At 59.1% G+C, this 21,331-nt stretch overlaps 1 protein-coding gene across 3 annotated transcripts; it reads right to left on the bottom strand.

Moving 5' to 3' along the window:
• Window positions 1-33: 33 nt before the first annotated feature.
• Window positions 34-18,505, bottom strand: CASKIN1 (CASK interacting protein 1). 3 transcript variants are annotated; one of them, XM_053671808.1, is made up of 20 exons: window positions 18,260-18,505; window positions 11,596-11,647; window positions 11,391-11,488; window positions 11,042-11,184; window positions 10,860-10,955; window positions 10,601-10,731; window positions 10,030-10,138; window positions 9,834-9,942; window positions 9,652-9,746; window positions 9,361-9,478; window positions 8,258-8,359; window positions 8,081-8,169; window positions 7,920-8,004; window positions 7,747-7,838; window positions 6,921-7,031; window positions 6,736-6,837; window positions 5,230-5,368; window positions 3,113-5,155; window positions 2,034-2,466; window positions 34-1,677 (listed from the first exon to the last, which is right to left on the bottom strand). In XM_053671808.1, exons 1-20 carry the CDS (start codon window positions 18,351-18,353, stop codon window positions 1,581-1,583), a joined length of 4,338 nt encoding a protein of 1,445 aa, XP_053527783.1. In that variant the 5' UTR covers window positions 18,354-18,505; the 3' UTR covers window positions 34-1,580. The 3 variants fall into 3 exon arrangements, with proteins under 3 accessions (XP_053527783.1, XP_037013260.2, XP_053527784.1); XM_037157365.2 differs by having other exon boundaries at window positions 11,039-11,184; XM_053671809.1 differs by lacking the exons at window positions 6,736-6,837; window positions 6,921-7,031 and having other exon boundaries at window positions 11,039-11,184.
• Window positions 18,506-21,331: the final 2,826 nt, after the last annotated feature.

Consider the following 21,331-nt stretch of genomic DNA (forward strand, 5'->3'; position numbering starts at 1 on the left):
CCCCCTTTTCCCAATACACACAGCAGAAAGTGCTCCAGGACGTTTTTTGCTGTTTATTGACAGCTGACAGGACCTCCCTGCCTAGACCCCCACTTCCCACCTGCTGGAACCCCAGCCTGGGCCGCTAACTAGGGAGAGGCCAGGTGTGTCCACAGGGGGAGCATCACAACATGATGACTGGAAAGGGCCTCATTCCCAGACGCCACCGTGGCTGATCCCCTCCCACCTGTATCACAATCGCTGGTTTTTGGCATTTTTAATTTTTTTTTAAGAGATGTCAAAGTTGTGTCCCACACATGTGGATCAGCAAACACAATAGAGGAGGCCGGTCAGTACTTTTTGGAAAGGGTGTGGGGAGAGGGGAGAAAGGGCGAGGACAACCACACGACACAGCCTTGGACCATGAGCAGAAGCATCTGTGGGAAATCAGGTGGGGTGGGCTGGCCGCCTGGAGAGGGAGGGTCAGGCACACCGTCACACGTGCCGCACGTGGCCTGGCATGCACGCCCTGCACCCACTGCTGCCATCTGGCTGACCCACCGCTTCACGCTGCAACTCCCTGGAACCCAGGCAGACCTTCAGAGCAGCGCCCCGCAGAGGGAGCCCACTGCATCATCTCCACAGCGTGAAGGACACAGCCCAGCAGCAAGGCACATCCTTCGAGTTCTTCAGATGCAGAGGAGTTAGGTGAGAGCAGAGGAGGACCCTGGCAGGGCACGGACCCTTCCCCAGACTGAAGCCTCCTGTTGTGCTACTGGGCCAGGGGTCTGGCCGCTCCTGGATAGAGGCAAGGAAGGACAGACAGACAGTGGCCAGGGCCTCTAATAGCTTTTGTCTTGAGCTAGACTCCAGTGTCCTTGCGGTTGGTAAATGGTTTTCTATAGGATCAATAATATTTTTTTCTTTAAATATATATTCATTAAAGTTATACCTTTTTGTTTCTCTGGGGAAATCTGCCTCAGCTCATTCCCAATAAATTAATACTCTTGATAGCTTATATTCTGTGGGTACAGTGGGGCAGGGGTCCTGACCCCAGCCCCTTGTGCTGTGCCAGAGCAGCTGGCAGAGGTCCCCAATGGGCAGTTCTGTGCTGGGCGTAGGCCTGTGCTCTGCCACAGATTGGGGAGGGGGCTACAGTGGCTTCCCCCCTCCCACTACCTTCCAGGGTGGGCCTAGCCTGGACTCAGGGCAGCGGTGCCTGGGGCTGCCCCTTCTCTACACAGTGGGCAGAGCCTGGTGGAGGGTGGGCAGGTGGCCCAGCAGTTATTGCACAGGGAGCAGCAGACAGGGATGGGCACCTGCAGGGCAGCAGCATCTGTCCAGAGCCCTTGGGTCCCTAGGCCAGGCAGTCTTCCAAGCTGGGCGTCCTGCCTGAGCCCAGGGGGCAGGAGTTGTGCTTGTGCAGGGGCTGGGTAGCACGGCCGCTCTGCCTCCTGGCCCTGGCAGGTGTCCCCTGCACCCTGCCCCACTCAGCCCTCCGCCCTGCCCAATTGGGCCGCGCCCAGAGGTGCCCATCCTGAGGTAAAGGTCAGTGTGCAGGTGGAGCCCAGACAGCATAGGCGGGCCCAACGTGGGTCACGTCACTCCAGCATGGCGTCCAGTTGGTCCGCCAGGTCATCAAACATGCTGCCAATGTCATCCAGGATGCTACCGGTGCTCTTCTCCGTGGTCGAGGGGCTGGGGGTGGGGAGAGCGTGAGTAGAGTGGCACGGGGTGGGGCCATCGAAAAGCGCCCCTCCCCTACACAGACCGCGCTTCGGTTCAAACCTTCAGTGCATGGGCGGAGCCAGCTGAAGACCACACCCCCCCTTCGATTACGGCCTCAGAATGTAAATGGCTGGAGGTGGCGCACAAAACCCGCCCACGCCGGACCCCACCCCACTGTGTAAGGTGTGGCTCTGAAACCACCTCCTTAAGGCATCGGGTCACGCACCACCCTGCCGGACTCAGCCCCGTGCACTGATCCGTGTGCGCCTATGGAAGGCGGCACAGGATGCCTTCCATACCCACACCAGACCCCGTCCCACACCTACCGCAGGCCCTGGGCGTCCTCCTGCCGGATCTTTTCTTCTACTGCTTGCAGCGCGGCCGCCAGACACGCGCTGGTCTCCTCCAGCTTCTGCCGGGCACTGTCCCCAGGCGAGGCACCGTCGGCCGCGGCCACGACTGGGGGCCCAGTGGCAGCCGCAGCGGCCGCAGCAGCAGCGGCACGCGGCGGCTTGGCGGGCACGTGCAGCCCGGGAGGGCCGGGAGACGGGGGCTTGGCGGGACTAGCGCTCAGCGAGGGAGGCGTGCTGGCAGGCTTGGCCAGGGCAGAGGGCGGCTGGCGCGCCGGCGAGGGTGTGGGCGACGGGTTGGCGCTGCCCGACTGCAGCCCCGCTGCGGCCTTGGCGGGCTTGGGCGCCGTGGGCGGCGGCGGCGGCTTGGGAGACACGGGCGGCGGCGTGCCTTGGGCACCCTTCACCTCTATGGGAAGGAGGAAACTTGCACCGCTGCGGGAGGTGGCTCTGTGCGCAAGCTGGCGATCCCAGCACGAGCCCTACCACAGAACTCTGCCTCACGCCCGAGAGCGGAGATGTGGCCCTCAGAACTGCGGCCAGGTTCCGGCAGCGGCCCCTCGCTGCCCTTCTGTGGGGCGTGCCTCCCCATGCAAACCTGGTCGCATTACTGCTTCCAGATCCCTCCCAGTCCGCCCCTAACTTTACGTCCCTTCTGGTGTGGCCCTTGGGTTGCTTGATTGCCTACAGGGCCTTTGCAACTCTAACACTTGTGCCGGGAAGCCTCTCCCCTCCCGCGTTGGGCCCACTCTCTGGCTGGTCAGGGTCAGACCCTCCCTAACCCTTCTAGCATCCTGCACCTGTTCTCCCTCCACAGGTGCTACTATTAATGGGTTTCTGCAATCCTCCTTCACTGAGCAACCTGAGGACCAGCCAGCCACCCTCCCCACAGCTCTGGGCTGGCATAGTTGTCCAATAGACGGATGGATGAGAGTCTGACACTTTCCAACCCCATTCTACCTGGCTCCCATCAGTTCTGAGAAGAGAAAGCCCCCTCAGACCATGGAGTGGGAAGGTGGGGTGGAGGCCCTTCTTGAGCTGGCTCCCTCACCTACCTGGGCTGCCAGGACCTGGTAGTGGCACCTTCTTGGAAGCAGGTGTGGGTGACCCCTGGATCTTCGGCACCGGCTGAGCCAGGACAGGCTTTGGAGAGACAGGCGGCTTAGCTGGCTTCCGAGCATCACTGTCTGGTGGGGGCAGCGTGGGCAAATGCATCCGGTCAGAGGGTGGCGGCTCGGCAGGTGGGGGTGGTGGGGGCAGCTCCAGGGGTCCAGCCTGCTCAGAGCCCAGTCGGCGGCGCACCGTGCCTGTGCCATTCTGATACACAGACAGTGACGGGGGTGGCTCTGGGCCTGGCTCCCGCTCCTTGGCCTTGGGCCGGCGTTTGACCGTGTCAGATTCAGTCAAGATGAACTTGACATTCTCCTGCTGGCTCTGTTTGGCTCGGATACGCCTCTTGAGTGTGGCACTGGCCTCCACCCTGGCCAAGGGAGGGCCCTCCCCACTTGCCTCTCCCTTGGCTGCACCTCGAAGCCGCTGCCGGGTAGTGCCATCTTCCACAAAGTGGCCATGATCCGCAGGCCCCACTGGCTCCCCAGGCCCCCGGCGGGCAGCAGCCAGCAGTCCTGTGACAGGCCCACTAAGTGTGCGGCGCCGGTTCACCACCTCTCCATCAGGCCCAATGGCCTCCTTGTGCTTTACTGAGGCCAACACTGTGGCCACCCGGCCTGGCTCCAGGCTGTCAGGGTGAGGTGTAGAGTGGCCCTCAGGGGGCCTACGGGCTGCCCGGCCCCCACCCCCAATGGATGACAGCTCAAGCATGGCTGCAATGCTCTTCACACTGCCAGCACTGCCAGTGTCCACACTGCCGGCCAGGTCACTAGCCCGCCGGCGCTGTGCCCGGACCCCCAGATGGCCATCCTCAGTCCCAGCCCCCTTGGTCTCAGCATCTGGTACTGACTCATCAGTTAAGTTGGCGCTAGCCATGGCTGAGCTAGAGCGCTTGGGCGGAGGTGGTGGGGGCCCCTTCTTTCGGGGCCGAACAGCAAAGGACTGGCTGCGGTTGACGTTCTTGTCAGCACCAGCAGGTGCCCGCACTGAGTGGCTGCGGCCTACACGCCGCTGGACTGTGGCGTAAGGCCCCGTGGCAGCTGGTACCAGCAGCTCATCCCGCTCTGGCTCACTGTCAGACGCTGCATACCGATTCAGGCTGTGGGCACGCTTCTTGGGCCTCCCTGGCTCCACATCGGCTTCAGGGGGCAGACACAGCACGGGCACAGGTGCAGGTGCGGGCACAGGGGCAGATGCGGGCCCAGGAGCAGCTGGCCCTGCCTCACTCTCCACGGGCTGGGGCAGCACGTAGGCAAAGCCACGATGTGTGGGTGACTGAGGCAGCGAGCGGGGCGACATAGGTCGCTCCATTGGTGGTAGCAGCTGTGGGGTGGGCTTCACCTTGGCTGTGGCTGGACCATGAGGCCCCCCCAGGGCCTGGGGGGAACCTGGCCGGGCTTTAGTCGGAGTCTGGGGGGGTGTGAAGGGGCTGGCTCCTGTTGGAAGGACCTGTCGAGGCTTGCCGGGCACTGGGGGCACACTGGCCCTCTTGATGCTGTGGCCATGGCGGCTGGGCCGAGCCTCCTTAGGCAGAGTACCAGGGGCTGGTCCCTCATCCAGCAGGTACTCCTGGCTCCTTGACATTGGGCTGCCAGGCCCAGGGAACTCATCACCCAGAAGCTCCTGAGAGCTGCTCATGTGCCGTGCCCGCCCACCCAAGCTGGGCTCCTGGCGCACAGAGGCCCTTGGGGTGGGTGGCAGGTGGTTGGAAGGCTTCTCAGCAGTGGCAGGGGTAGTGGCCGCTTCCGCGGGGCCAGTCATAGCAGCCTGCAGCTCACCACTGAGCTCGCTGTCCTGGAAGGTCTTCATCTTCGGAGACTGACAGTCAGCTGGAGCAGCAGCCTCAGGCGGGGGCGGTGACTCAATGGCCATCACTTCAAGTGACTGGGGTGCCTTCTGGCACAGGGGTCCACCTTCGTACTTGGCGTACTCTGCCTTCTGCAGCTCCGCTAGTTTCCTCACTGCCAGCATCAGCTTCTTCTGGTGTCCTGAGTGGGGCATGGGGCAAGTCAGGCCGCGGAGGGTGGCAAGGACCAGGAAGTGGTGGGGGCCGGGGCCTCACCCAACTTGGTGATTCCGATCTCCTGCAGGTCCTCCCAGGTGATATCGGTGATAAAGTCGATGTTCTCATAGCCGTTGTCCACCAGCACTTTGTAGTACTGGGCCAGGCCGATCATGGACAGCCACACGGCCAGGTTAGCCTACAGAGCAGGAGAGACAGAAGGCAGCCCGAGCTGGCTACCCACCGTCTGCCGACTACTCGGAGCTGCCAGGGGAGGGGCACCGGACCAGCCCGGCACAGACAGACAGAAGGACAAACAAACAGGTGTCAGCTTCAGATACAGCGCAGCCTCAGCAGGAGCCCATGGCCGGCTCAGGTGCACATGCAAACGCACACAGCGCAACCCGCCCCTCAGGCCTCCAACTGGCGGAAGAACGCACTTCCTCACCCGCCCAGGCAACCTTGGGGGCAGCACTCGGTGGACACACACCACACATCGTGGACGCAGACACACAGCACCACCAACCAGACACGTGTACTCACGCGCTCTGGATCCCAGCCACACACGGGCACTGGCAACCCTCTGCATCACACTCATGTCCTCTCGCCCTTTCCCTACCCACAGCAGGCACAGCTGGTCACACAGCCACCTCACATATGTGTGCAAACAGCCATGACAGTCTTCACCCAGCGGTTTCCTGAGCAGCATCCACCTGTCCACACTCCCGTCAGGACATCAGTCAGCACCAGCACACAGCACACCTGCGCAGTAGGCCCGAGGGACCCAGACGTGCTCACCGAGAGGACCCCTGAGCTGCTGACCGAGTTGGGCAAGGTGGACGGGCGTGAACCTACCTGTCCCTGACCCACAGCCCTGGGAGCTTTTGGTGGTCATGGCATTTCTCCCCCATCAGTGGATGGGAAATCACAGCTCTGCATGAGGACCAGAGAGGTGGCATCGATGCGACAGGCCTACCTTTTCCTGGCCCAGAACCTGTCCCACCTCGTAACAGCGCAGCCTGTGGTCAGTGTGGGTGTAGCCGTCGGCACAGCTGGCATGTACAGTCCAGTGTGTGGGCGTGAGTGTGTGCATGCAGTCCCCAATGAGCACCTTGAGTATATTCAGTGAGCGAATGCTGTCTGTGTATGTGAAGCACACTCACACACATCTGCCCCACGTGTATGCCTGGGTGTGTGCGAGCACAGTCCATCAACGCAGGCCCCTCTGTGTATATGGGTGGGTGGCGGCGTGGCGGGCGTGCCAGGTATCCCTGTGTGACTGCCTGAGTACGGCAGAGGCCTCTGCAGGAGCAGGTAGTGGAGGGGGGTACTCTGCCCCCCCCCCCGAGGGCCCTCACAGGTCGTCATCCCTGCTCCTGCCTCAGGAAGGCTGGCCCCAGCGCCTGTGGTGAACAAAGGCTGTCCAGGTGGGTCACCGCCGGGTGGCCATCCTCTGTTCTCCTCTCCCTGAAGCCCCAGAGGGCAGGCGAAGGCTGCAACCAGGGAGGCAGTCTGTCTGTCTGTTTGCCCATCCTGAGCCCAGCCATAAGGGGCAGGGAGCCTTACAGGTTTGTGCTCAGGCAGCCAGTCAGGGATGCTGAGGCTGCTGATCTCTGCCGTGATCTTCTTCCTGTGGCCTGGCTTGGTGACCCCAATGGCCGTGAGGTCCTAGGTAGAGGAGAGGTCTGTTAGCTGGAGGCTGAGGGCCTATTTCTGGGTCATGGCTGGTGGCTAGCCTTCGGGCAGCTCACCTCGGGGGTCATGCGGCTGATGGTGGGCAGGTCATAGCCAGCGCTGAGGAAATTGGGGGCATACAGCTGCAGCTGGAACGTGGTGAGCCACTGGCTAACAGCCTCAGCGCTCTGGAAGACACAAGGCACCCGCTGCAGGCCCGCCCACCCTCCCACCCGCCAGGTGCACACCCCAGCCACCGTGGTGCCTCCTCTGTAAGCTCAGTCTGCTGTCCGCTGGTCCACGTGCAGCTGGGCCCCAAACAGTCTGGCACCGGCGCTCCCTCCTCACTCTGTGGTCCTGGATGCCGCCATCTTGAGCATTGCGCAGCACTGCAGCCTCATTCTGTGATCTCCACCAGGAGGGTCCAGCTGCTCCCTGACCACGCCCCCACCCCTGTTCCTGCACCCCACAGTGTGGCCCCATGTGAAGGGCTCTAGGAATGGGGCCTCAGAGCAGCCCCTCACTCCCTGGGAGGTGGGCTTTGCCCAGAGGAATGCAGGACTCAGCCAGCAGCTCACACCTTCCCCAGCACGCAGGTCACACACAGGATCCATCGCAGCCATGCATCTTGTTTGGTCTCACACCCATGCCATTTCACAGGCACACACACACACACACAGGTGCCCGCCTCGCAGTCACACTGCACATCCATGCACAGCCTCAGTCATCTCATATACGTGTCACACTTAGACATGTCAGCTCACACAATAGACAACACCTACACACAGACTGAGACAGACGGAAGGAGGGGGCTAGCCTGTCAAGAGCCCTCAGTGGTACCGTGGCCAGGCCAGGAAGGCTGCCCCGGGGCACCCCTCCCTGCTGCCAGCCCAGGCCCTGTACCTTGCCCTCCGATGCTGGCTCCAGCTTCTTGGGTGGCTGCTCCGCATAGACCTGCCCACCATGGGCCACTGCAGGCTGAGACCGGGCTGTACCTGGGGATGAGAGGGCATGGGCGGGGGCAAGGGCTGCTGAGGGGCCACCTCTCTGTCGGGACAGCAGTGCTTCGTCCTTACCTGCGGAGCCGTCCAGGGGCTTCACGGGGCTGTCCCCGGGGCTGGGCTCTGAGATGGACTTCTGGGAGAGCACTGTTGCCAGGAGCTGCAACCCAGACAGACTGGCTGGCCGGTGCTGCTCTGGGCACAGGCTACCCTGGCCCTGCCACCACCCCACCTACCTTGACGCCTTCGGAGCCTGCATGCAGGGTGTGGGCCCCACTGCTCCGGCCAATAGCCACACCGCTCAAGCTGCCACTTCGGTCGCCGCCTGCCAGCACAAGGGAGTATCAGCTGGTGTCAGCCCTGCCCAGCCTGGCGGAAGCCTTGCAGAAGTGCTGTTGGCACTTAACCCCTACCTGCAAAAGGCTTCCTCAGCACCCAGATCTCTTCAGGAGGTGCAGAGGGTCCCGACAAGCTGCCTCCCTGGGGTGGGCTTGGTTCGGCGCCTGCTCGGGAACCTGTGAGCCAAGCATAGCCTCCCTGAGTCCTGGACCAGCTCAGGCCTGGGAGCCTGACACTGAGAAAAGGTTGCCCCTGGCCTGACCCTGAGCCTAGGCCCAACACATGCATGCCTCAGGGGTCAGCACTACAGTCTCCTCCTGCCCTGAGAGAACCTTAGAAGACGCCAGACATTTGACAGCAGGAGAATGTGGCAGAGAAAGGCCCAAGACAGGCTATCCTGCCAGTGGCCTTGTGGTTCTGCAGGGTGGTGTGGTTTGCCAGAGGGTGCAACCTCCTCTGTGCCTGGGCAGTAGCGGGGAGGGAAGAGGCACACAGGAGCCTGGGGCCATGCTCCCCATCCCCGGGAACTGGATTTCTGTGGGTGGGCTGGCTACATCTCCTAACGGGACCACTCTGCCCTTTCACCCCACCTGTCCCTCTCTGCGATCTCACCAGTCCCCTGCCTGACACCACCACAGCCCTGTGGCCACGATCTGCATCCCTCTCCCTCACTCCGCGCCGGCCATGCTGGCCACCCTTTGGACCCTTACGCATATCACACTCTTTCCTGCCTCAGCTCCTTTGCACACGTGGTCCCCACAGCCTGGACTGCTCTGCCTATAGCCAGTCCCTCCCATTTCTCGGGGCCTTCTCTGACTGCCCTATCTAAAGCAGGCCTCCAGCCACATTTTCTGTCATTGGCTGGTATGTTTCCTTCCATGTTTACTTCACTGTCCCCTACTCCCTTCCCTCCCTGGGAACAAGCTCCTTGAAAGCAGGAATGATGTCCATCTGAGTCACCATCTGTTCCTAGTGGTTGGGGTGCAGTGTCTGTTGAATAAATGAAGAAATGGGCATGAGGACACCGATGAGGAGACAGCTGACAGGACACACGTCTGGACACCACTGTGGACCCTGCACCTGGCAATGGCCAGAGCTCGGTGGTCACCCTGCCATCCAACACACATGCGCACCTACTTCCTTCTGGCCCCCAGCCCAGACCTGGGGTAGTACTTGCCTGCTCGCTTTACAATGACCTCGCCCAGGGAGGATGGGAAGTAGCCCACCCGGTCATTGCCTGTCCGGTTGTCATGGATACAGCCCTTCCACCGGCCATCTGGATGCTGCTCAAGGACCTGGCCAGATGAGGTGGGGAGAGAACACTCAGGGAAACTTCTGGGTTGAATGGATGGGTGGCCTGGGCCTCCTGCCCAGACCCTAGACTTCCCAACTGCTGAGGGGAAAATGCTGTGGGGTGAGCACCCAAGTCCCACCCATCCCTGCTCCAGTGGCCCGAGGCCATCCTTACTGTGATGATATCCCCAGCTTTCACGTTGAGGCTGGTCAGGTCATAATTGTTACAATAATCTTGGGTTGCCCGGACCTGCAGAGCCGCCGAGGCCTCTGGAGACACAGGAGGTAGACTCCCCAGTCCTTTGAACCAGCCTGGCCCAGGCCCTGCTGCAGACCCCCTGCCCTGCCTGGGCCCACCTCGCAGCAGCTGCTTGATCTCCTTGCTGGCCTGGGATGTGGTGAACTGGTGCACAATGTCCAGGGCCGTCTGGCTGTACGTGTTCCTCACATGAGCATTGATCCCGTTCTGCACGTGCAGAAGGGGGAGGTCTGTCAAGACTCCCTACTCCCCCACCCCTGACAGCACCCAGCTCCCCCTGGACCTCCAACTCACGTCCAGCAGCAGCCGAACCACTTCTGTCTTCCCACAGAGTGCAGCCTCATGCAGGGCTGTGCCGGACTTGGTCTGGCGGTTAATGTCAATGCCAGCTTGGAGGAGGAGCCTGGTGGGAAAGCAGGGGGACCAGGCAGGACCTATAGCAGAAGCCCTCTGCCTCAGCACCCCAAAGCTGAGCCCTGATTTCTGAGTGCCTCAGGATTAACCAGCCCTACCCGCCTCCCTGACAACATGGTACCTGGCGGTGACTGAGCACCTGTGGACGTGCCTGCTCTGTGCTAACCCTTCACAGTGGTTATCTTGTTTCACCCCCACACAGGCACTGCTGTGATGTCCATGGGGAAACAGGCTCAGAGAAGTTACATGGGTCCACAAAGTCACCCAGCAAGTGGCAGGACTGCCCTGGAGCCCAGGCTATGTGGCTGTGGGTGCCCACTCCCCAGCCTTTTTCCTCTAGCATGTCCTTCAAGTGGGCAACAGTCCTTGGCAGACTGTTCCTGTCTTATCACCAAGCCAGGAGGAGAGCCCTTGAGCTAGAAACTTGCACCCCACCCGCACTCAACCATACCTAATGATGTCGATGTGGCCATTCTTGGCTGCCAGGTGCAAGGGGCTGGTGCCATTGGGGTCAGTGGTGTCCCCCGGCCGGGGCTCCAGCAAGGCCGTGCACATGTTGCTGCTCAGGAGCAGCTGGACCACCTTGAAGAAGGGATCAGAGTAGGGGGTGGCCCAGAAATGGGCCAGGGGTTGCAGGTCTGTCCCCGACTCTGGGCTCAGGAGAGGAAGACAGAACAGATGGAGTGCCTCTCGGCTCCCGGGAGACTTACCCCAACGCGGCCAAACTCACAGGCCAAGTCCAGAGGTGTCTTGCCCGAGTTGTCCACCATGCACGGGTTGGACTGGTGCTGCAGCAGCATCTCGGACTGCGGGGCCCATGGAGCACAGTCAGCCCCAGGGTGTCCGTCGTGCCTCCCCGGCACCCTGCCATCCCCGAGGCGGTCCTCACCACATCATAGTGACCGTGCTGGGCTGCGAGGTGGAGGGGGATGTGGCCCTCATCCGATGGGACATTCACTGCTGAGCCTGCCTTTAGCACCAGCTTCATGGGCTCCTTCCGGCCCTGCCAGGCAGCATAGTGCAGTGGCCTCATGCCTGGGGGCAGGCAGGCAGGGGCCATTGGAAGCTGGCCTCTGACCCTGAGCCCACACCTGACCTCTAGAATGCAAATCCCATGAGGACCTTCCTAGACCCAGCCTGAGACCCTGGTGGTGACCTCAGCTGAGGGACCATCCAGTCCTCAAGGGACCCCTGACCTCAACCCCAGCCCCCCTGGCTCTGAGATTCTTGACAGGCCTTGCCTTTGTTGTCCTTGATGTCCACAGCAGCCTGGGCCTCCAGCAGCAGGGTAATCAATTCCGTGTTGCCATTGAGGGCCGCGTGGTGCAGGGCAGAGAAGCTGGGACAGGTGACAAATACATTTAGGCAACTACTTAGGTACCTGGCCTTCCCCAAGACGCCCCTAACCCCCATCCCAGACTGGTATCCCCCTGGCTGAGAACTCACCCATCCGGGTCCTGAAAGTTGACATTGATCTTCTTGGTGGAGCCCAAGAGCTCTGGGAGTGGGAAGGAGACACAGTAGGGAGGCTCCGTCAGCCCCTTCTGCAGCCTGCCTGGGTCCTCCAGCAGCTTAAGGGCCCCCTCCAGCAGCTTAAGGGCCCCCTCCAGCAGCTTAAGAGCAGGCAGAGGGTGCTAGCTGGCTCCCTGGCAGGCTCAGAGCCAAAGCTATCTAAGTGTTTAGTCTGGAAACATTTATGCATTCATTCATGCATTCAACTCTGTTCCCTGCACTCAGCTCCAGGTATCAGCTTTTGGACCTTAGTTTCCCACTAAACTGAGATGTTAGGAGGTTCACGGGGCCAAAGTCTCCAGGCCTGTCCCTGCCTGGGAACAGAAGCCAGGGCTGTGCACCCACATAGTCACACACATGTGCACATGTATCCCCTGCTGACAGTGGGAGGGAGAGAGCCAGCCAATCTGTCTCTCAGAAGGACCCAGATGGGCCGGGGGTGGCCCAGGAAGGCTTGGACACCCAGAAATGAGGGTATCTCCGAGGGAAAATCTGCATTTCCAGGATACGGCCTTCTCCCACTTCCAGCCCTGGGCCTGGCCACTATAAATGAGCCCCACTCAGCAGGGCAGGAAGGAGAGGCAGGCAGCTGGGCCGATGGCCCTGACTGACCACATGAGAGTGGCCATCTCACGTCCAGGGGCACGCTCAGGTCCCAGGATTAACAGCCTGAAGCCCGAGGGGCCCAAACTCTCCCTTTAGAGCTTTAGTTTCCTCCTGAGGCCTCCCAGGTTCTGGCCCCCAGAAGCTGCCTGCCAGAGGAGGGGGGCCCCCTGACATCCTCCCCTCGGGCTCAGGTCCAGCCAGGCTCAAGCCAAACCCCTGCCTGTCTAGGCCATGGTTACATAACCCATTTGTGGGTCAGTTGTTCCGTGAGGGAAGGAGGGGCTGGCAGGACAGAAGCCCCTTTGTCAGGCCCCGGACAGAGATGGGGGCAGGGGGCCCAAGGGCGAGGAACTGGGGGAAGTGAAGGAGTTGAGTCACAGAGGGGGTGCTATAGGGCAGCTCCCTGCAGAATGTGGGTCCCCGGTGGCCCACAAAGCCTGCAAAGTCAGACAGGCCCGAATTTGAATGCTCCCTCTGCTCCTCACTACCCCTATGGCCTTGGCCCTGAGCTTGAAGGGGACTAACAGGGCGGGCCTCGCAGACCTGAGGACGTTTCCAGACATAAAGCATGAAGGGTCTGGCAAGGAGTCGGCTCATTAAGTAGCAATGACAAATATTAGCTCTGTGGGAGCCCCACCCACACCCTCCCGCCATGGGGGGCTTCTCCTGTGCAGAGCAGAGGCTCCAGAAAGAGAGGCACTGCTACCCCCGCCCCTCCCCCTCTGCTCAGACACTTTGCTGGCGCTGAAGTCCATCTCCACTGGCAGCAATGCCGCCCTTCCCTCAGTGGTCCAGGCCAAAACTCTGAAGTCAGTCAGCCCCGGGTCCCCTCTTGACACCTTAAATCTTCTCCATTGGTAAACCCCACTAGCTCTACCTTTAAGACCCTCTCAAAGCACACTTAGGATTTTACCACTCCTCACCACTGCCATCGTCACCACCCTGGGCCGGGCCAGCATCTCTGGAAGGATCATTGCCAATGTCCCCCCCACTGGTGGACTTGCTTCCTCCTTACCCTGTTCGGACTATCCCCACACACACTGAGGTCAGGGGATCCCCGTTACAGCACGAATCACACCCCTTTGCTCCTCTCCAGCAGACTCTTCAAAAGCGCCTGTCTCGCTGAACAGTCAGTGCGGTCCCTGACTTCCTTGGCACCCCTGCTCCAACCATGTGCTGGTGCTCCAACCTTCTGGCCACCCTGCCACAGGGACCTAGCACATATTTTATTGGGTTGACACAAAGTTTGTTTAGTTTTTCTGTACCATGGCCCTAGTAGTGCTTAGTTGTCTTAATTTCATTTGAAACAATTTTGTTAGATTGTATTGTGACAACTGTCATATCAGTGTGCGCTAAAAAAACTTGTCCTGGCTGGTGTGGCTCAGTGGATTGAGCGCGGGCCTATGAACTGAAGGGTCACCGGTTCGATTTCTGGTCATGGCACATGCCTGGGTTGTGAGCCGGGTCCCCAGCTGGGAGGCATGTGAGAGGCAGCCACACATCAATGTTTCTCTCCCTCTCTTTCTTCCTTACTTTCCCTCTGTCTGTAAATGATCGAATAATTCTTTAAAAAAAAAAACATCAAAATTGGTGGATTTTTATACAGCCATTTTAACATTGAAGATGGAAGAAAATTCGCAATATCCTCGGTATATCATGCTTTATTATTTTAAAAAAGGTAAAAACACAACTGAAGCACAAAAAAAGGTTTGTGCAGTATATGGAGAAAGGGCTGGGCTGATTGAACGTGTCAAAAGTAGGTTGCGAAGTTTCTTGGTACTACTGACATTTTGGCCAAATAATTCTTTGCTGTGAGGATGTCCTGTGCACTGGACAATGTTTAGCAGCTCCCCTGGCCTCCCCCCACTACATGCCAATAGTGGGAGACAGCTAGCACACTCGAAATATGCAAATCAATAAAGTTATTGGTGAAAATGAAAAATGTGTCTTTTATTCTATGGAAAAAAAAACTAAACAGACTTTTTGGCCAACCCGATATACACGTGTGGGGTTTTCTTCCTCCATTTACTACCATGATTCTCTCCCTCAGTTCTTTCAGGTCTTTATCCCAATGTCACCAGCTTGGTGAAGCCTCCCTGGTCTCCCCAGCTAAAGTGATAAACCCTGCCCTGACTGGTGTGGCTCAGTGGATCGGGCATCATTCTGCAAAATGAAGGGTTGTCTGTTTGATTCCAGGTCGGGCCACATGCCTGGGTTGGGGGCCCAGTCACACCGCGTACAAGAGGCAACCAACCAATCGATGTTTCTCCCCCTCTCTTTCTCCCTCCCTTCCCCCTCTCTAAAAATAAATCAATAAAATCTTAAAAATAAAATAAAACGGTCACCCCCTCCCATGTCATGTCTGCTGCATTCTTCTCTTTGGCCTCCATCACCACCTTTGATCTCGTCTGCATCTGCCTCCATCACTGAACTGCTCTCTCCAAGAGAACAGGGTTTTTATTTACTTTGCTCACTGCCGGATCCTTGGAGGCTGAATCAATGCCAGGTACATACGAGGCGCCCAGTAAATTAGAGACTGGAGTCATATCCTAGTCCCACATACTGGGTCCCCCCGCCGGGGCCAGTTTCAGGCATAGGACCTTTCGGGCATGTGCAGTCACTCAGAAGGGCCCCTCATCCAGTTGGACGCTCTGCTGTCACCATCTTAAATTCTTAATTTTTGGACGAGGTACTCATGTTTTCATGTTGCACTGGGCCCTGTGAAGGATGCAGCCTGGCCTGCCACAGTCCCTTATATTAAAGGTGAAGAGAGCGAGACATGGCTGCCCTGTAGCATCCCCGTCCTGTCTAAGGCCACGACCAGGACATTGTCAACATCCCCCCCCACACACACACACACAACACTCTGCCCAAGTCTAATGTTTGCTGCCCGCCTCTTTTCTCAGATCCAGTTCCCAGTAGCCCATTCTCAGCTTCTCTTGCAGACTTCCCAGTCTAGACCCTTTTCCTCCCTCCCACAGTCAACGCCTCCCAGGCAGCTGCTAAGCCCGGTGCTCCAAGGGGAACACTTAGCCAGGCCCACCTGCTCACCTGGCCGTACTTGCTGAAATTTCAGAGGGGCCAGAGGTCAAGGCCCAGGAAGAGACACAGATACCAAGGCAGGAGGAGCCTCCAGTCCAAAGGGGACAACTCCTCACACGAGGAGGGGCATCATGCTAAGAACGTCTCACCCTCTCCCTGCCACTGATCTCCTCAAAGAGGAAAATAGCTGGAATTGGACGGAAGAGAGGTTGAAGTCTCGGAGCACTTCCCCGGCACCTGTGGGAGACACCAGCCGCCGAGGAATGAGCACTGCATGGGACTGGGGAGGCCGAACCAGGCGGAGACAGGTCCTCCGAGTAAAGCTGGAGGGGCCTGGGCAGGTGGGAGAGAAGGGGCCAGTGGGCACCACTCTGAAGCCCCCTTTCCCTTTCCACAAGGGCACGAAGTCCTATGGATTCCACATCAGTGACAACACATGAACTTTGTCCCCCAACCCATCCCATGACTTGTGGTCTCCAATCTCTGGTCACCCCAGCCTCTCTAAACTGTTCTCCTGGGACCATCTCTACCTTTGAAGGCAGCTCCAAACTCCAGGCTGCAGAGGCCCCAGTGCCTCTCAAGCCCACCCTCATGACCTCCCTGGACCGCTCTGCCCAGATGCTCCTCCAACCACAGAAGCCATTTATAGGCCACCGCACAGAGCCACTTCTTCCCCTACAGGGATATGGTTCAACTCTTCTCTAGTCCCATCTCGGAGTGGCTGAGCCCCACGGCCTCCAGGAGGCAAAGCACCCTCCCAGCTCTTCCAGGGAAGCGGGGTCAGTACAGTCTCTTCCCAGCTCCCCCATGCAGGAAGCTCTGGGCCAGATGCTGGAGCGAGAGCCAAGGTGAGAGAGTGCAGGAGGACTGGCCTGTAGTCTTCAGAAAATTCAGAAAGGGGAGGTTGGGCCAGAAGGAAGGACAGGTTACCCCACCCCTGCCGGTAGAAGGCCAGCCGCCACCCAGCACCTCCCCTTCTCCCCCTCAGGGACAACTGCTGAGGGTGCTAGTGCTGGTGTGTGTAAGGAGGCTCTCTTTGAGGTGGGAGCGAGGACTGACAGAGTCTGGCGCCACACTGGAGGGCTTGGGCCACGGGGAGGTGCCAGCACAAGGAGATCGTGGGAACAAGGATTATGGGATGCCCCTGAATCTGGCGGGCCCTAGGGTGCCCACCACCCCATGGCCCAAACTCCAGCTGTACTATGCTGAATCAAAATACATCTTACTCCAAAGCAGGCCAGCGTTGCCATGACAACGGAGCTAATTCATGGAGGGATTTCTCTGACTTATTAGGCCCGCTCCTGTGAGTCAGAGCCTAGAGACCAGTCTAGGCAAGGGTGTACGCAGAGATCCAGGTGAGACCTAGGTAAAGGTAAAACTTCCCACACCTTCCCAGGGGGGCCAGAGTAGAAGAGAGGTGGAACCCCCCAATCTGATGTTCCTACTCCCCAGGTCTGCCCGCTCTGGGTTGAGGAAATGGTCCTACTTAGTGCTTACTGAGCACTTAGTAAGAGTCTGGGCTTCATGTGCACTCTCCTATTGTTCTCACAGCAGTGCTAGGAGACAGGGGACCACAAATATCCCCATCCTACAGATGAGGAGACTGAGGCCTGGGGAGCGGGAGTTGTTTATGCCCAAGATGGCATGGCCACTAGGTGGAAGTCTTGACCTTGCCTTCCACTTCTCAGGGCCTTCAATTGCTTTTGAGGTTCAGCTGAGACTGTGCCTGCCTGGAAGTTCTCCCTTTCCGAGCCCTGAAACCCTGAGCCAGCCCCAACTGGGTGTGGAAGGCAAGGCCGGCCTGTGTATGCGTGCCTGCAGGGTACAGAAGTGTGGCTCTCTAGTTAGCACGGAGCAGACAGGACCTGGCAAGCAGGTACTGAGCAGGAGGGCCCCTCTAGGGCTCAAGGGTGCACCTCCCACCTTCCCCAAAGCAGTCTTAGTCCTCAGCATCCTTCAAGGAGAGAGGGGAGTGGGGTCCTCCCTGGCTTACATACAGCCCCGGGGGGGTTCGGTAGGGAGTGAGGTGCCCACATTCCACGTGCCATTCTGCACAGCCCTGCCCCTGCCCCTACAGGTACCCTGACACACTGACACAGTCATGTGCGCAGCCGCACATGTGGCTGGTCCACACACCCATCCATCCATCTCTAAGAGCCCTGGGGGAGCCTCCCGGTTGAGCTGGGATGAGTGCTGGGATCAGGGCTCCCAGCTTCCAACCATTCCCAGGGGCCCTAACAGCACAACCTCAGGATGGCTAGTGGGAGACCCCTCCCTCTCCCACAGCCCCCTTTCCCAGCAGTGAGTCCAGAAAGAACCAGGCTCTGTTTCAGGGTCTGCACCTGCTTGGAGCTCAGCCTGACCTGGGCCGGGCGACCTTGGACCACTGCTCCCCTATCCGTAAATGGCCCACAGCCAGCCATGCCTGGGCAGCCACACCCCCAGCATGGTCCTGTCCCCCCTTCCCTGCAAAGCGTGTTATTAAACATGGAGCGGGAAAGGGGTCTGACAGGGACCATTGGCCCCCTTGAAGTCCCAGCGGCAAGGGGCCCCTCCCTCTCTCCAAGGGGAGGGCATCGCCTTGCCCTTTAAAGGCCCAGCGGAGACCTCCAGCTGTCCACCCGCAGCCCGGGGAGGGAGGAGGACCGAGGAGGAGAGGGAGAAGTGCGAACGCCTGCGACCCGGGAGGTGGGTTCCGCCAGGTGCCCGCTGGGGGGCTCCGGGTAACAGCCCAGCGCTCGGTGCCGCCCCTCCTTCAGGGCTGGGGACCAGGGTTCGCACCGAGGCTCTAGGCGCTGTTGGCCCGGCCCCGCCCCGCCCCCAGGGACCTACAGCATCCCCCTCCGCGCCCTGCGCTGGGAGGGTTCAGGGGCCGGACGCCGGAGGTGGCCCCCGAGCGTGCCGCGGCTCCCGTCGCCCCCCACCCCCACCCCGCGCCCCCTGCACTCACTGGCTTTCCCCGGCCGCGGCCTCTGCAGCAGCCTCTGCGCGGTCCCGACGTCCTCCGCCTTCACCGCCTGCACCAGCTCCTGCTCCTTCCCCATGGCGCTGCCAGGGCCGCAGCGACGCGGCAGCGCTCCGTGCTCTCCGAGGCTCAGAGGAGGCGGCGGTGGCTGCCCCGCGGCGCCGGCCGCATCCTATTCCCTCCCCCGCCGCCCGCGCCCCTCGCCGTCCTCCGGCTCCCGCTCGGGCTCCCGGCGCGGATGGGGCGGGGAGCGCGTCACGGGTGGGGGGCGGCCCGGGAGCGGGGGCCGGCGGCGGGCGCGAGGCGGGGGCGCGGCACCTGGCACCGCCTCCTGGACGCCTGGGTCCCCCTCTTGTGGCCGCTGACCTCCGTCCGCCCGCGCCAGTCGCGCGCCTGGCTCCTTGGCTCCGCCCCTACCTCAGGCAGCCTCGTCCCGAGACGCCCCCTCCCCACGTGCAGGCCGCGGGAGTCAGGCCCGGCGTTTGAGGACACCCCGTTGCCCGTGGAGTGCCGGAGGCTGGGGACAGCATCGGCCAGAGGGATGGACCCTAAACCTGGACAGGGCGGTGGCGCCTCGAAGCTGAGCCCGAGAGAGGCTTCCAGAGGCTGCGGGACCCAAGCGGGGGAGTAACTCGGCGGCAGTGGGCGGGCAGGCGGGGACCCGGGCAAGGAGAGAACCCGGGCACCAGCTGTGGCATGGGAGCCACCGCGCCAGAGGCTGTCAGACATTTCTGGCCCGTGGTTCCCGTGGGAGGTGTCGAAGGACTGTGAAGAGGAATCTCCCAAATAATGAATTCGGTGTCAGGGAACCCGCACCCACTCCCCCCTCCCACCCCCGCCCCAACTGCACCTTCTTCCCCTGAATCCTCCGGCTCTGTCCATAAACAACACAGGGCAACAGTCTCTCTAGCCTCGATCCGAACCCTAACCCCAGTGCAGCATCCCCAGCTGGGGTGCAGCTCCCACCTACCACCAAGAGGTCCTCAAATTCCCTCATTCCCAGCCCAAATGGGGTCACGGGCCTGACCTGCAGCAATCTGAGCCCCCACCAGAGCCTGCTTACCCTCCAGCCTCCAGCCATAGAGGTAGCACCAGACAGGGCAGTCCTGCTTGACAGATGCTAATACCCCACACCCAAAACACAACCAAAAGCTTTTACCCTTCTGACCTCTGAGACCTCAGGCCCTCACCTTGTAATGGCTGCTGCATTCCGGAGAAAGCAGTGTTGGAGTGTGTTTCCTAGCTCAGGATGTTCCCTCACTTTAGGGAAGAGATCATCACCCCAATGGGGCAAGGCTGTTAGGTGAGTTCACACATATGATATGGTCCGATGTCCCTCTTCTTGCAGCCCAGACCATGAAGGACCTCTAGAGGGAAGGTTACCAGAGGGTAAGGGAGGGGAAGTAGCCCACACTGAGGTCCCCTGATTTTGGCAGTTGGTCATTTCCCCACCACTGTCATGTGGTCTCCCATGAAATTTGGGAAGCGAGCCTGGGTCTGGGATGCCAGAAGTATCCCTTAAGTACAAGGGCCCTTTCCCCTATCCTTTATGGTGACCAGTTCCTGGGCATCTGCTGGGTCAGGATGTGTGCTAGTCACTTCAGGGATGAGCTTGGACTTAATGTGCCCATTTTACAGATGAAGAAACTGAAGCTCAGAGAAGCCAAGTGACTCACCTGAGGTCCCTGAATCTCCATATCACGAATCTTGCTTATAAACCACATTAGCCATAGCTGTTGTGGCTTAGTAGATGGAGCACTGGCTCTGCAAACGTAAGGGTTGCCAGTTCGATTCCCAGTCAGGGTACGTGCCCCGGTTGTGGGCCAGGTCCCCAGTTGGAGGCATGTAAGAGGCAACCACACACTGATCTTTCTCCCTCCTTTTCTCTAAAAAAATTTAAATATATATATTTTTAAAAGGAGGCTAATGTGGATTAGTCTCTGCACTTGCTCTAGTTCTGCCTCCTACTGGGTTTGTTTTTCCAGTCACTCTGTCTTTCTGAGTCTTAGTTTCCCCTCTCTAAAATGTGGTAAGAATAACATTCCCTTTAGGTTATTTGAGGATGGATGGATATGTATATATATATATATGTGTGTGTGTGTTTGTTTATTTATTTATTTACTTATTTATTTATTTAGACAGAAGAAGAAGGAAGGCAAAAGACAGGAAGAGAAACATCAATGTGTGGTTGTGTGGTTGCCTCTTGCCCGCCCCCAACTGGGGACCTGGCCTGCAACCCAGGCATGTGTCCTGACTGGGAATCAAACCTGTGACCTTTTGTTTTGCAGCCTGGCACTGAATGCACTGAGCCACACCAGCCAGGGCTGAGGATATATTTTGATGCAATCAATAAAGCACTTAGCAGTAGAACTTAGTAAGTGCTCAAGAAATGGCTGCTGTGAATATTGTGATATTCTTGGGTCTTTCTACCTGGGAAGAGAAGCCTATCTGAGGCTTCTTCCCTATCTGAGAAGCAACTGTATTTTATTCATCTTTGGATCTGCAGACCCTAGCAGTGTGGCACACAGGAAACACTAAAAAGAAAAAAAAAGAGAGAACAATCATCCTTACCATTATCTCTATGTTCTGGCTGACTAAGGTAAACCACTCTGGCCTGAGCCTAACATTTGCAGGGCCTGGGACCTGAGTACAAACAGAGGCCCACGCACTGAATGTTTAAATATTTAAATGTTATAAATCATGCTAATAACCTGACTTAATTTAAATATGTTCTATCATCCTACCTTGACAAATATATCTTCATCATAACCTGAAAGGCCAAGTTCCAATTTAGAATTCTCAGATTCCTTTGGGCAGCGAACTGGCTCCTGCCTGCAGCATATTTTTTTGTTGCTCTTTGTCTAGCTCCAGCTCCATCTACAGTCTTCCTCACACATAGGGATGGGCACTTTGCTGTGTGGTCTACTTTCAGGACAGACCTGGGAAGAGAGCTGTGTAGATTCTCCTAGATTCACACTGCCTGGTGAGGCTAACCCCCTAGGAAGGGTGAAGAAGTCCTGGATCTGCTGCTGGCCAGCCCAGCGACCTTGGACATGC

Source organism: Artibeus jamaicensis, unplaced genomic scaffold (genome assembly GCF_021234435.1).
Source record: "Artibeus jamaicensis isolate MK-2021 breed Jamaican fruit bat unplaced genomic scaffold, CSHL_Jam_final contig_700, whole genome shotgun sequence".
Taxonomy (NCBI): domain Eukaryota; kingdom Metazoa; phylum Chordata; class Mammalia; order Chiroptera; family Phyllostomidae; genus Artibeus; species Artibeus jamaicensis.

Coding starts and splice junctions, on each gene's coding strand:
- CASKIN1 (XM_037157365.2), bottom strand. CDS start 18,353: ATGGGGAAGGAGCAGGAGCTGGTGCAGGCGGTGAAGGCGGAGGACGTC. Junction 11,489..11,595: donor AACTTTCAGGACCCGGATGG/GTGAGTTCTCAG, acceptor CACCTGTCCCAG/CTTCTCTGCCCTGCACCACG. Junction 5,156..5,229: donor GATCGGAATCACCAAGTTGG/GTGAGGCCCCGG, acceptor TGCCCCACTCAG/GACACCAGAAGAAGCTGATG.